Source organism: Panthera onca, chromosome D4, assembly GCF_046562875.1.
Source record: "Panthera onca isolate mPanOnc1 chromosome D4, mPanOnc1 haplotype 2, whole genome shotgun sequence".
Taxonomy (NCBI): Eukaryota; Metazoa; Chordata; class Mammalia; order Carnivora; family Felidae; genus Panthera; species Panthera onca.
This window is the reverse complement of record NC_138351.1, coordinates 73927308-73939792: the sequence shown is the minus strand read 5'-3', so window position 1 is coordinate 73939792 and position 12485 is coordinate 73927308. Positions and strand designations below refer to the sequence as shown.

The 12485-nt window shown below is 50.3% G+C and overlaps 1 protein-coding gene and 1 long non-coding RNA gene across 4 annotated transcripts; one reads left to right on the top strand and one right to left on the bottom strand.

The window, feature by feature from the left end:
* Positions 1-1211: 1211 nt before the first annotated feature.
* On the bottom strand, positions 1212-10929 carry SLC31A2 (solute carrier family 31 member 2). Of its 3 annotated transcripts, none has more exons than XM_060608972.3 (4): positions 10800-10929; positions 6844-6910; positions 4144-4333; positions 1212-1386 (listed from the first exon to the last, which is right to left on the bottom strand). In XM_060608972.3, exons 2-4 carry the CDS (start codon positions 6908-6910, stop codon positions 1212-1214), a joined length of 432 nt encoding a protein of 143 aa, XP_060464955.1. In that variant the 5' UTR covers positions 10800-10929. The 3 variants fall into 3 exon arrangements, with proteins under 3 accessions (XP_060464955.1, XP_078292693.1, XP_060464958.1); XM_078436567.2 differs by lacking the exon at positions 10800-10929 and adding an exon at positions 10071-10421; XM_060608975.3 differs by lacking the exon at positions 1212-1386 and adding an exon at positions 1726-3133.
* LOC132663061 (uncharacterized) lies at positions 4532-8518 on the top strand. The gene is made up of 2 exons (XR_009602829.3): positions 4532-8053; positions 8293-8518. It is a non-coding gene; the product is annotated as an uncharacterized LOC132663061 (long non-coding RNA).
* Positions 10930-12485: the final 1556 nt, after the last annotated feature.

Genomic DNA, 12485 nt, shown 5'->3' with positions numbered 1-12485 from the left:
AGTAGCCTCTACACTCAGTGCAGAGCCCGGTGTGGGGCTCGATCTCACGACTGACATCATGACCTGAGCCAAACTTAAGAATCAGATGCTTAACCACCTGAGCCACCCAGGCATCCCTGATTCTTCTCTTTGAGAGCAGCTTTCCTTTCCCTGTGGACTCAGGGCCAGGGCAAATGCCGAGAAGAGTAGTGAGAAAATATACGTGGTCATTTTACTTCTTCCAAAGACCATGCAACCAGTCTTCAAAAAGAATAATTTTAACAAAAACGTTCCCTGGTTTAAAATGTTTGTGAGATAGGCTCCTGAATTCCCATGGCCTGACACCATCCTTTGTGAAGACGGATCTTTTGTGAGCTTGTCTGCCATAAGTGGGGCTGGGCAACAGAACTACCATTGACTCAGCTCTGTTGTTGAGTGCTTTATACAGACTGTCTCATCTCCATGGCCCTTGCAGAAGACACTGTTACCCCATTTTATAGAGACTGAGGCTTCGAGGTAAATTAATTTGTCCAAGGTCACATAGCTATGAAGCAAGAGGACGAGAATTCAGATCCTGGCCAGCCTATTCTAGAGCCTGGACTCTGGTCCACCATGGTGGCGACCATCACTGCGTTGAGGGAAGAGGGCAGTGGTGCTTGTAAGAAATACAGGCTCCTGGGCCCCATCCCAGATCTCCTGGAACAGAATCTCTGGACTGTTGTGGTAAAATACACAGCACGGACTTTTCAGTCCCCACAGTCTACATACAGTCAGCCTCGTGCCACTGGGCATCATGTGGTCCTAGCCAGTTACTCTCTTAGCCTCCCCCTCATCTGTGCTGATGAGCGGATTCGGGCCAGGCTGCCTGGCCCTGCCTCCTAGCTCTGCCACTCACAGTGCTCAGCTTCCTCTTTTCTGAGACGGACAGATTTCCTACCTTGTTGTGAAGGTTAAATTAGTTAATACTGTAAAGTGCTTAGGACACTGGCATGTACAAAGCTAGGTGTCTGTTAAATTTTTAAAAATTCAGGTTAGTGAAGGTGCTACCTTTTGTGACTTGGCCCTGAAGAATGTCCACATGCTTAGTCTAACTAGCTTCTCTAGAGCATAGATTTTCTAAAAGCCTTCTGTGCTGTTCAGGCCCCACACACCTTTAGAGGCTGTATCAAACCAAAGAGGTTGCCGGTCACCCATGGAAGTGCTCATCTCAGCAGTACCCAGGGGAGGGAGCCTTAGCCGCTCAGCACGGATAACTGGATACGTTGAGGCTGCATCAGTGAGACCGCACTGGACACTGGAAACCTTCCATCCGTCATGACACAGAACAGCCTTCCAGTTTCCTGCTGAGGCACGGAGGTTGTGCTGGTCAATATTGAAGGCGGCACATACTTTCTGTTGCTGTTGTCACTGTAAATTGAAGAGGGGGGTTTGATGTATTTTTGCTTCTGGCCTAGGGAGAGAAGGTGCTTTGCAGTCTGTGTGACAAACCGTTGTTTTTCTCACGGCACAGCCCCCAGTCAGTATTTGGTGTGTGAGCATAAGAATGACTGTCGGCTCGGCTAAGGTTGTGGGGTGTCTGCCTGAGTGCGTGGCGTTTCAGGGCTGGCTTCCCTGAGCACAGAGTTGTCTTCATAGCAGGTGCACAGACTCAGTCTCAGCTCCTGCTGAGTTATAAGGTGGGGGGGGGGGGGGGCGGCGTGTGCTTGCTGTCTCAGTGAGGAGAAACACAAGAATGGTCACACGTCATTTAAAATATATATATTTATTAAAATGTATATTTCTTTTTTAATCCCCAAAGCTTAAGACCGTCTTCCATCTAGCCCGTGAGGTACTTGAACGCAGACATTACAGTATACAGCAGTGATTTTCCCTCCCTGGGTCTCTTATTTCCTTTTTCTGTAACGTGAACTATCTGGAGAGTTCCATCTAAGTCTACAAATGTAATGCTTTGGTTTGATTGCTTATCGTGTCTTCGGTCAGCAGCCCCCATGGCTTACCCAGCATTTCAAGTGAATGAAATCATGTTTCCCCACCAGATGATTATGGCTGAGCAGGAAGTAATAAATAGAGAACGTTAAGTATTGAATATTCAGTGCAGTTCTCCGTTCTGCGTAAAAGAAGGATCCGGTTCAAAGGAGGCATTGGAGCCATGGAAAGTGCCCCAGACACCTCAAGCCCTTAGACTGTCTTCCTCCCTCAGGCAGTGCTGTCTGATGGGAGAAGCTCCCTATCCAGAGGATAAGTCCAGCTCCTCTGCCTTTAATCTGCTGTCACTCACTCTGCCCACAAGAAAGAGAAACAGTTCCCAGCAGAAGTTGCTGTCCATCATGAATAACATGAAGTCATTTCATTAAAAATTTTGTCTCGTATTAATGTGCAAAATTGCCAACCAGGGGTTCAATGGGGAAAATGAAAAATCTTAGTTTGTTCTCATGATCCACAGCAGGGGACAATCTTTATGTGTCCCAAAGGCAGAAAGGTGAGAAAAAGGAGCCAGTGTGGTCTCCATCCCTCAGACAGAAGAGGTCAGGAAGGCCAGTGGAAGATGCTCCTCTACATAAGGCACAAATCACGAGAGCAGAAGGTATCCAGCTTCCATGACCTTCGTCACCCAGAACCCATCTCCCTGTCTTGAAGATCTTTGGAAATTCTTAATTTTTGAGTCACAGAAATAAATCATCATGAGTTCAGCAACCCTGTCCCCAGGTTCTGGTCTCTCCACTCTCCCTCGGGCCACAGAAGCCTTACTAAGGCACAAAATGACCATGCCCGGGCCCTGTGCATGATGGCTGAGGACAGAGGTAGCTGCGGTGGCCTCCAAACTCCAGGCAGCAAGTGCCGGCTTCAGCCGAAAGTCTCCAAGAGCTGGGAGCGAGGAGAGGAACCGCCATCAGAAGAAACGGGAGACATGGGGCTGGAATTTCAATGTCTGGAAGAGGGGGCCCAGCTCTCTCTAGCCCTCGGTGCCCGCAGAGCCCTCACCAGCTAAACCATGCTGAGAAGTGGATAGGCTAGGTAGTATCCTACAGCAGAGCCAAGGATCACGCCGAAGAAAATCCAGGTGTTGTAGGACATGACAGCCAGCATCATGAAGTAGCCTATGACCACCTGAACGACATGGATTAGAGACTGGCCAAAGTGACAGAAAAACCACCTAGATGAAAAGGAGAGCCATGTTAATGTTGGTAATGAGCTGGAAGCTAGGAGCTGGTGTCAGGAAGCGGAAAGAGCAGCTGAGTTACAGGACCAGCTTATTTGTAATTTGTATGCTTCACCCAGAAGAGATTTCTTTTCAAAGAGCTCTATGAGAAACCACTGACGGGACAGGGCCTTGTACAAGGAGCCTTGGATAATCACTTCTTTACTACATTTAGCTCTGAGCTTCCTGGCATCCTAGGCAAAAGGGAAAATGAGACATGTATTCTGTCATGTCTGATAAAGGATAATACAAACTCATCAATCAGTAAAGCAGATTTTTTTTTTCCTTCTGAATCTACTGTGGGAGGCAATACTACAATGGAAAGAACATGGGCTTTGGTGGCAGATCAGCTCCTGGCTCTGCCACTTAACACAAATAACTTAACCTCTCTGAGGTTTTGTTTCCCTAAACAGGAATAAGAACACCTCCCTTGCAGGGTGGGTGTGTATAGTAGAGACGCCCGTGTAAGGAGCAGACAGGCTCCTGACGCACGGCTGGAGCTGGAGAGAGGGCAGAACTGGGACCCTACGGGACTGCCTTATCAGACTGGGATGGGGAGGAGGGGGAGGAAGGAGGAGGGGGCTCCCTGACCCAGATGGATCCACTGCCGACAGCAATTCTTACTACTTGTGTAGGGACAGCTGCAGATTCCATCCTGGGTTTGGAAACCTTAGTGACCTAAGAAACTGCTGAGATTTGGAGGGGGGCCGGGTGGACACCCGTATTGCTAGGCAGAGGCCTGCACAGAGTTCTGAAGGTCTGAGCCTCCCAAGTGGCTGTTCACAGCTCTGGCCTGGGCATCAGGTGTCCTCACTACTTACTCACGGTAAGCACTTCGGCAAGTTTTGTTCCTTGGGCCTCGATTTGCTTTCTGTGAAGTGGGGCTAATGCCCTGTGGGCCCAGCCTCTCTCTCAGGGTGACTGTGAGTAGTACTCTGCCGTTCCCCACACACTGTGCCTGTTACCTGAGGCGGGCTCTGCTGACCGGGGCCGAGTCTGAGGCTGAAGAATCCTGGTCTGTCTCCTCAGTGAGCTGCTGGCTGGAGAGGACGGACACACTCACTACAGCCTGGTGGAGCAGCTTGGCTTTGCCAACCTTGATGCTTTCGTACAACACGGCCAGGAACAGGACCACCAGCACGGAAAGGGCCATGCCTGTCAAACGAAGCCGAGTTGCAGAGACCGGGCCGGGCAAGCCGTGCTCGCCTTCTGGCAGCTTCCCCTGGGGCCTGGGATAGGAGGCAGGAGACCACCTCCACCCATTCCCTCTGAATCCATCCCATCCGCCTCTCTTGCATCTTCTCCCCCTGCCGTGGGCTCAGAACTTCACTGTCTCTTTCCCTCTCTTTGGCCTATCGGGGTATGGCTTTGAGGTCAGGAAGAGAAGCCCTCTGGGAAAGGTAGGGTCCTAGGGTGAAGAAGACACATGCCACCGCCCCCAGCTGCTCCCCCTGCAGGGGTCACAAGTCTCTGTCAAGACTGCTTTTTTTTTTCTTTTTTTGAGAGAAGGCACAAGCAGGGAAGGGGCAGAGAGCGAATCCCAAGCAGGCTCCGCGCCCAGCGCAGAGCACAATGTGGGACTCTATCTCACGACCTCAAGATCACCGCCTGAGCCGAAATCACGAGTCAGACACTCAACAGGCTGAGCCATCCAGGCGTCCCCTGTCATGACTTCTTGTTAAGGGAAGAGCATGTACAGTGAGGTTCCATTTATGAGTATGTACATAGAAAAGTCTGGAAGAAGGGAGATTCAGCAAAGGAGTCGTAATCATCTTAGCAAATTAGGATATAAGAGATTTATTTTAGAGAGAATGAGCGGGGGAGGGGCAAAGGGAGGGGGGAGAGAGAACCCCAAGCAGGCTCCATGCTCAGTGCAGAGCCCAACATGGGGCTCGATCTCATGACCCTGGGATCATGACCTGAGCCGAAATCAAGAGTCAGACACTCAACCGACTGAGCCACCCAGGCACCCCAGGATATAAGAGAGTTTTATTTTCTTCTCACCTAACTTCCCAAAGTTTCTACTGTGTTTATTGCTTGTATAATAGTGGGGGGGGGGAGGGGAACCAGTAAGTTATTTTACGGAAAACATTAAGTGCTTACTAGGGCTGCTGTGTAAAATTAGCTGCTAATTGCTACTTTGGTTTTACAAGACAAGAGGAGGGATACTAAATGGTCCAGCTATAGTTATTTTATTGGGCTCCCAGGAGGAAATCATCTACAAAAGATGCAGGTTATTTAAAATATAAAATTACATGTAATTACATGCATATGGTACAAATTCAACTGGTGCAAAAGGGTATACAGTGAAAGGTTAGTCTTCCTCCCAGCCCAGTCCCTAAAACCCCGGTCGTCTCCCTGGAGCGTTTTCCTCCATAGCTTTCCAGGGATCCTCGCTGTCAATATAAGCCTTTGTCTGAACGACAGCATCCTGTCTGTGCATATTCTTCTGCATCTGACGTCGCCATCCAAGTACACCTTGTACAGAGGTTCCCCTTAGTTCACACAGATCTGCCTTATTTCTGGGGTTTCATAGTGTCTGTGATAGAGTCTATTTTCCAAAGACGGCCACCTCACCCTATCCCTGCCAACGTGTTCTGCTTACAATGTCAGCATCCTGCCATCAAGTGGTGGGGTCCATGCCCCCCACCTTGTAGGCTGAGAAGACCTTTGTGACTTCCTCACCCAATATAGGTGGAAGTGAGGCTCTGTGACTTCCAAGGCTGGGTCTTAAAAATCCCATGCACTTCTACCTTGTTCTCTTGACACACTCGCTCCTTGGAACCCAGCTGCCCTGCCACAGGAAACCGGGGGGCCATAGGAGACGCCACACGGAGGGCTTCGGCCAACAACCTCCGCTGAGGTCCTCGCTGACAGCCAGCAGCGAGCGGTCGACTGAAACATGAGGAGGTCTTCAGGAGGACTCCAGTCCCAGCCACTGTCTGACTGCACCTGCCTGAGAGGCTTTGAGGGGGACCGCCTGGCAGAGCACAGTCGACTCAGAGCCTTGAGAAGGGGTACTACCGACTGGGATCCCCGGCATGGTAACCTGCTGAAGGCATGATCATGATTTATTTGATCGACGCCTGCAAGGATGGGCATGTGGGCCACTTTCATTCTACTTTTAAAATGCAGTTATTGAAGCTGAACCAGAACTCCATCGTGAATTCGGGCCCAGCTCTGCCTTTTCAAGTCAAAGCCCTATCCTTCTCTTGTAAACTGGTGTCTCGTCTGAAGCCCAGCCAGCAGCGGCTGCTCTGGGTTTCTGAACTGACGCTGGGCATGCTATGAAGGAGGTACTAGGAGACAAGACACCTCGATCTACTTCTGGCTCTGAGGGTTTACTCGCTGTGTGACCCTGGATGAGTCTCTTTCCCTCTCTGGGCTTCAGTTCCTTCTCTTGTAGTAGAGGCAAAAGCTGTATCCTTGGCCTCTCTCTGGGCCTTTGTGACAGTGAGATAATGGTGCCTTTTGGGATCTGAAAAGCAGTGCTTGCAAATGGAATTATAAATGCAAAGTTCCTGCTCAATGTTAATGTAAGAGGAGTCAGGCCCTTACATTTAAGCCCACTTAAATGTCCACAGAGCATAAAGAGAACCCAGGCTGTCCACTGCCTAGAGCTACCAGGCTTTCCAAGCTACAAGCCTAGGCTTCTCAATTCTTACCTGCAGGACTGTGGACACTCCAAAAATCAAACAGAAGCACCACCTCATCGGAGAAAATGAAATGCATCTGAAAGAGAAAGGAATCTGCATTACAGGGGGCTTAGGGCAGTGGAAGTCATGGCCCCTAATGCTCTCCAGCAGCCTCCCCTAAAGGCCCAGAGGAGTGAGGTCACTGGTCTTAAGTGCAGGAAGGGACATTAGCTGTCCCCAGGACCAACTTGAGGCCAGGCCGGGCAGGGACGCACCCAAGGCCCCACAGCAGGTGCACAGCAGAGCTATCATGGAGCTGGTCCTGCTCCAGGTGGAAGTGAGGTGTGGGGACTACCACACAGGTCGGTGTTGTCAGGTCTCGCTGAGATGTCCCCTCTGTGCCCTCCAAACCCAGTGGGGAAGCACCGGACTGTGGAACGGCTGCCTCTCTTACCCCAGGCCCTAGCCATTCTGTTCCAGCCATGTGTATCCTGGAGGGGCCAATGCCGCCGTCTCCACGCTGTGCTCCACATCCGTCTGCTCATTTTACATTAAACATTTGGTGACCCCATTCTGTGCCCAGCATTCTGGACAAATGTTAACATCTCTGCCCTCGATGAGCTCTCCACCTCGCAGAAAGAAGGAAGGCAGAAGCACAGACCACGCAGCCGCCATCCGAGTGCCCTTCTCAAAGAGCGCCTTGCCCATCCTGTGTCGGCGGGGGGCATCAAGGGTTCTTTATACATAATCTCAGTTCACAACAGCCCTGTGTGTGACAGGGACAATTAGGCCCATCTCATGGAAAGGAAACTTGGGGAAACTAGCCTCAGAGGAGTTAAGTAATCTGCTGAAGGTGCCAAGGCTAGGAAGTTGGCAGAGCTGAGATTCTAAGCCGGGTCTAGTTGGATGCCAAGCCAGGATTCCAGGATGCTATGCTCCCCTTGATCGCCAAGAAAGGAGGACAAGAAGGGAGCCAGGTGGCGATTCTCGATACCCACACCAGACTTAATGACTGTGTCCGGCAACATTAAAGCCGGAGGGATCAGTATTAGTCCACCGTCTCAGGGAAAGGAAGGTCCTCTCTCATCACTGGGTAAGTAGGACCTCAGTCCTCAGCAGCGGCTCTGCAAATACCGTCAGGGCTCCGCCAGCTAAGGGGACCCTGGCTGAGTGGGATCAGATGACAGAAGCTTTGCCTTCTAAGGCAAGTATTAGAATCCCCCAATGTCAGAGCTAGAGTGTCCTTAGAGAGTTTCTTTTTTTTTAATTTTTTTTTTTCATTAACGTTTATTTTATTTTTGAGACAGAGAGAGACAGAGCATGAATCGGGGAGGGGCAGAGAGAGAGGGAGACACAGAATCGGAAGCAGGCTCCAGGCTCCGAGCCATCAGCCCAGAGCCCGACGCGGGGCTCGAACTCACGGACCGCGAGATCGTGACCCGGGCTGAAGTCAGACGCTTAACCGACTGAGCCACCCAGGCGCCCCGAGAGTTTCTTTTATTGTGATATAATTAACATGTAACTCTATATTAGTTTCAGGTGTACAACATGATTCACTATTTGTATATATTGTGAAATGATCAGCTAGTAAGACTAGCTTAACATCCATTACTGCTCAGTTACAAATTTTCTTCTTGTGATGAGAATTTTTAAGATCTACTCTCTCAGCAAGTCTTAAATATACAATACAGTAGTATTAACTATAGTCACCATGCTGGGCATCACTTTTTTTTTCTCTCAAAGGGTTTTTTTTTTTTTAGTCCCCTGGCTTTCAACTCCGTTTTGTTTTGTTCTGTTTTTGGTGTGTGTGTGTGTGTGTGTGTGTGTGTGTTGCCAGGGATCATTGGCAAATAAAATCTTCCTTGTAACTCCACCATATAAAACCCGGGGTTCTGAGTGAGTTGGGGAGAGAGGTCCGAGCTCTGCAGAAACTCAGTGTGAAAAACACTGATCTGGTCCCACTTGGCCTCTCTCTACCTCCATCTCATTCCCAGATGGGGAAAATGAGTCCCAGCAGGGGAAGGGATTTGCCCAAGACCACATAAGAGGAAAAGGGAAACCTAAGAATCATATAAAAATCATGTTGAAGAATTCTGAGATAAAAATAGCTTTTTATCCCCCTAATGGGAAAGGGGTACCTGCTTAATGTAAAAAGCTGAAACAGTACCAAAAAGAAAGTATAAATCATTTTGAGTCCTACCAGCCAGACATCCCTTGTTAAGATTTCAAAAAGCATATACGTTGACTTGACAAAATGTTCACAAAAGATGGACATATGAAAACAAACAAGTACCAATCGTCCTGTGAGACTCCATTTACACTAGAGTTACGCTCATTCAGCTTGAACAGAAGCCTTGGGCACCATCTCTGCGTTGGGAGCAGAGGGGGTATTGCACCATATGCCCCCTCTCTGGGTTCACTTAATAAAGTGGTTGGCATGACTGGAATGTCCCCAACGGCTAGTTAATCAGAGAAGTTCCCTAACTGGCTTCCTTCTATCATCCTTGGGCCTGGGCCAGCGCTCTCAGGAGCCTCAAACAACTTTTGCTGTGGACTTGAACACCCACAGAGCAATAAATGTAATTCAGCTGACAAACATTGATTTTCGTTTTGCTAGGGATGCAGATGCTGCAGATACGGAGACAAACGAGACAAGTCCTTGGCCCTCACAGAACTAACCATCCATCAGGGGAGAGGGAAGGGAAGAGATCATTACAACAGGTGTATGTAGTTCAGTGCAAGGGAGGCACAGGGGATGCTTCCTGGGGGGTGCTGGGGATTAAGCCCCCTGGGGAGGTACCTAACCCAGCCAGGAAGACAGATGGCTTGGACATCTGAAGCAGGGGGTGGCGGGGGGGGGGGGGGTGTTGCGCAGGAGGCAGCCAGGGGGAAGACGGAGTTTAGTATGTTCCAAGCTGGAAGTGCCCGGAGAGTGGTTCCACCTACTGGGGAGTGAAGAATCGGGGGAAGACAAAGCCTCGCCTACCCTTGCCTTTTCAACTGGAGAACAAGACTCAAATCAGCAATACTCTGAGTTGGGGCTGCATTTTTCAGTGAAACAGGGCCCTGTGGTCAGATATGCATGAGGCAGCGCCCTACCCTCGTTTCCCCACTTGGGTGGAATCTCAGCCTCCAGACCCCACGTCTAACTTATCTGTGCCTTATTCAGGGCCCCACCCTGGGCAGGGAGAGGCTGTGGTGAAGAAGAGAGCAATCATGGTCTTGTTTTCTTTACGTTCTCATCTGCGGTTACTTACACTTTGAGAAGCGCTCTCTCATTTATAAACCCAAGAGTTCAGGGGGGAGCTTATGTCCCCGTCCTGTGCTGCCCGGCTCTTCCCCTCTATTTCCCCTTTTAGAAACCCAGTAGGAGGTGGGGGGTGAGCCTTCGACTAAGTGACCAGTGTTGGCTTCCTGTATCCTCAATTCTATGACATTCTTCGTGGGATGTATTACGATTTCTTCGAAGACCAAAGAGTCTGGCAAGCTGTCATTCTCTCCCAGGTGAACTCCACCTAAAAAAAATAGTCTGAAATGCCACTTCCTACCCAAATGTAGGGAAGATGGAAAGTAGCTGGGTCTGGGCTTTTTCCCCCCCCAGAGATTCAGACCACAGGCTAGCCGCGACAGAGAGCCCCCTCCCACCCCCCCCCCCCCTCCGGGCGTGTTCTCGGTGCGTGAAGTGCACCGGGCCTTAGCTCCTGATGGGGGCCTTCTCGTAATCTTCGCCAAGTCACTGCCCCCAGGGCAGGGAACCCTCGGCCAAGTCCGTCTTCACCCACCGCGCCTCCACCGCTCGTCCGGTCGGGCCGGACTGACTCCCAGCGGGAGGCACAAATAAGAGAAAACCCCAAAGCAAAGCCACCGCCAGCTCCGCCTCCCGCGTCCCCCCAAGGCTCGCTCCTGGCCAAGGGGCGACGGGCACTCGAGGGTCCCGCCCGGGCCACCCGCCCCGCGTCGTCGCTGTCGGCGGAGCCTGCACTCACCTTTGAGGTGAGCGCGCCGAGCGGGCGCTGGAGCTGCTGCTGCTCGCTCGGGGCTCCCAGCTCCGAGTCCGTCCAGCCGCCGCCGCGATCGCGACCCGGGCGGCGCGGTCACATGTCGGGGTGAGGCGGGCGCGCGGGTGCCTGGGAGTTGTGGTCCCCACGTGAGGCCTCACTCCGGGCGGCCTGGGGCGCACCCACGGGTCCCCGAGCCGGCGGCGCGCCAGCTGGAGTCGCCAGCGCAGCGGGGGCTCCGTCCTGCGCACCGTTTGGCTCCTTACCCAGTTTTGCACTTGACCTGTCTTTGCAATTATCATTTAAAAAGTTTATTGCTCTTCTAATAACGCGAGCAAAGCTTTACACGAGTGAAAAATTATAAAGTCCATTCTATGGGCAAAATAGCAACAAATCAGGAGTAAATTAAATTATGCCCTCGGCTTTTAAATGTGGCTGTTCTTTTTCTATCTTTTCCAATCTGATAAGCAAAAAAGCAACACACAGTTTTAATTTTAACTTGTATTTCTTTGATTACTAGGGTGGTAAACTTTTTTCTTATTGGTATCTCTGTTTGTGTATTGTCTGCCCGTTTTATCCATCCAATTTTTCGAGGTGCAGGGAATTTTCTGGGGGATGAGTGACCTTTAACAGTATTTCATTTTTTTAATGTTTATTTATTTTTAAGAGAGAGAGAGTGCAAGTGGGGGAGGTGTAGAGAGAGAGAGGGAGACACAGAATCCAAAGCAGGCTCCAGGTTCTGAGCTGTCAGCACAGAGCCTGACGCAGGGCTCAAACCCATCAACCATGAGATCATGACCTGAGCTGAAGTCAGACGCTTAACTAACTGAGCCACCCAGGCGCCCTCATTTTTAAATACACAGTTGTCCAGTGGGAAAAAGGAAACCTCAGAGAAATCTTACCAGAGACAGTAATAGTAGAGGACTTGAGCCTGGAGTGTGACCTCAGTTCAAATCCTGAGCCAGCAAGTATTGGCTTTGGGACCTCAGGCAAAAGGTATTGTGTTTCTGAGCCTCAGTTTCCTGGTCAATAAAATGAAAATAATGACAGAATAAAATGAAAATAATGACAGAACATCATAGGGATGTTCTAAGGCTTAAATGAAGCCTCGTGTATTAAATTTTCAGTACAGAACCTGGTTATGGGAGCTTGCTCAATAAATGGTAGCCCTTGTTGTCATTAGCACAGATATTTCTGGAGAGGAAGCAGATCGCCAAAGGTCAAGACACTTGCTCAGGGTCAGGCAGTTTGTAAGAGCCTCAGTCTGAAGGATAGTGGGGGTTAGAGGGGCGTCAGGGATCAGGTCAGCCTCAGGGAAAGAATATGGGACTGACATCATGAGGGGGTCTGGGAGGGAGCCCTGCTGAGGGGAATGCTCTGGTCCATGGAGGAAGCTCATGGATATTCTTGAAGCATCTGGGTCGCAAGAGCTTGGGAGGGATTTGGAGATTTGGGTGTAATTTTTCACCTCCCTGGGCCTCACCTGGGAAACAGGAGTAAGAAGACTTGACCTTCACGCAAGCAGGCTCTCTCATGCGTTCCCTTAGCCCATGCCTCCATCCCCCCGTAGAAGAACTGACAACACAGCTTTATTCATTTGCCTGTTTTTGTTGGCTTTGTCACAATCCGGTGACCTTCACACTTAGTTCTAACTTCCTCATGTGTGTTATGGCT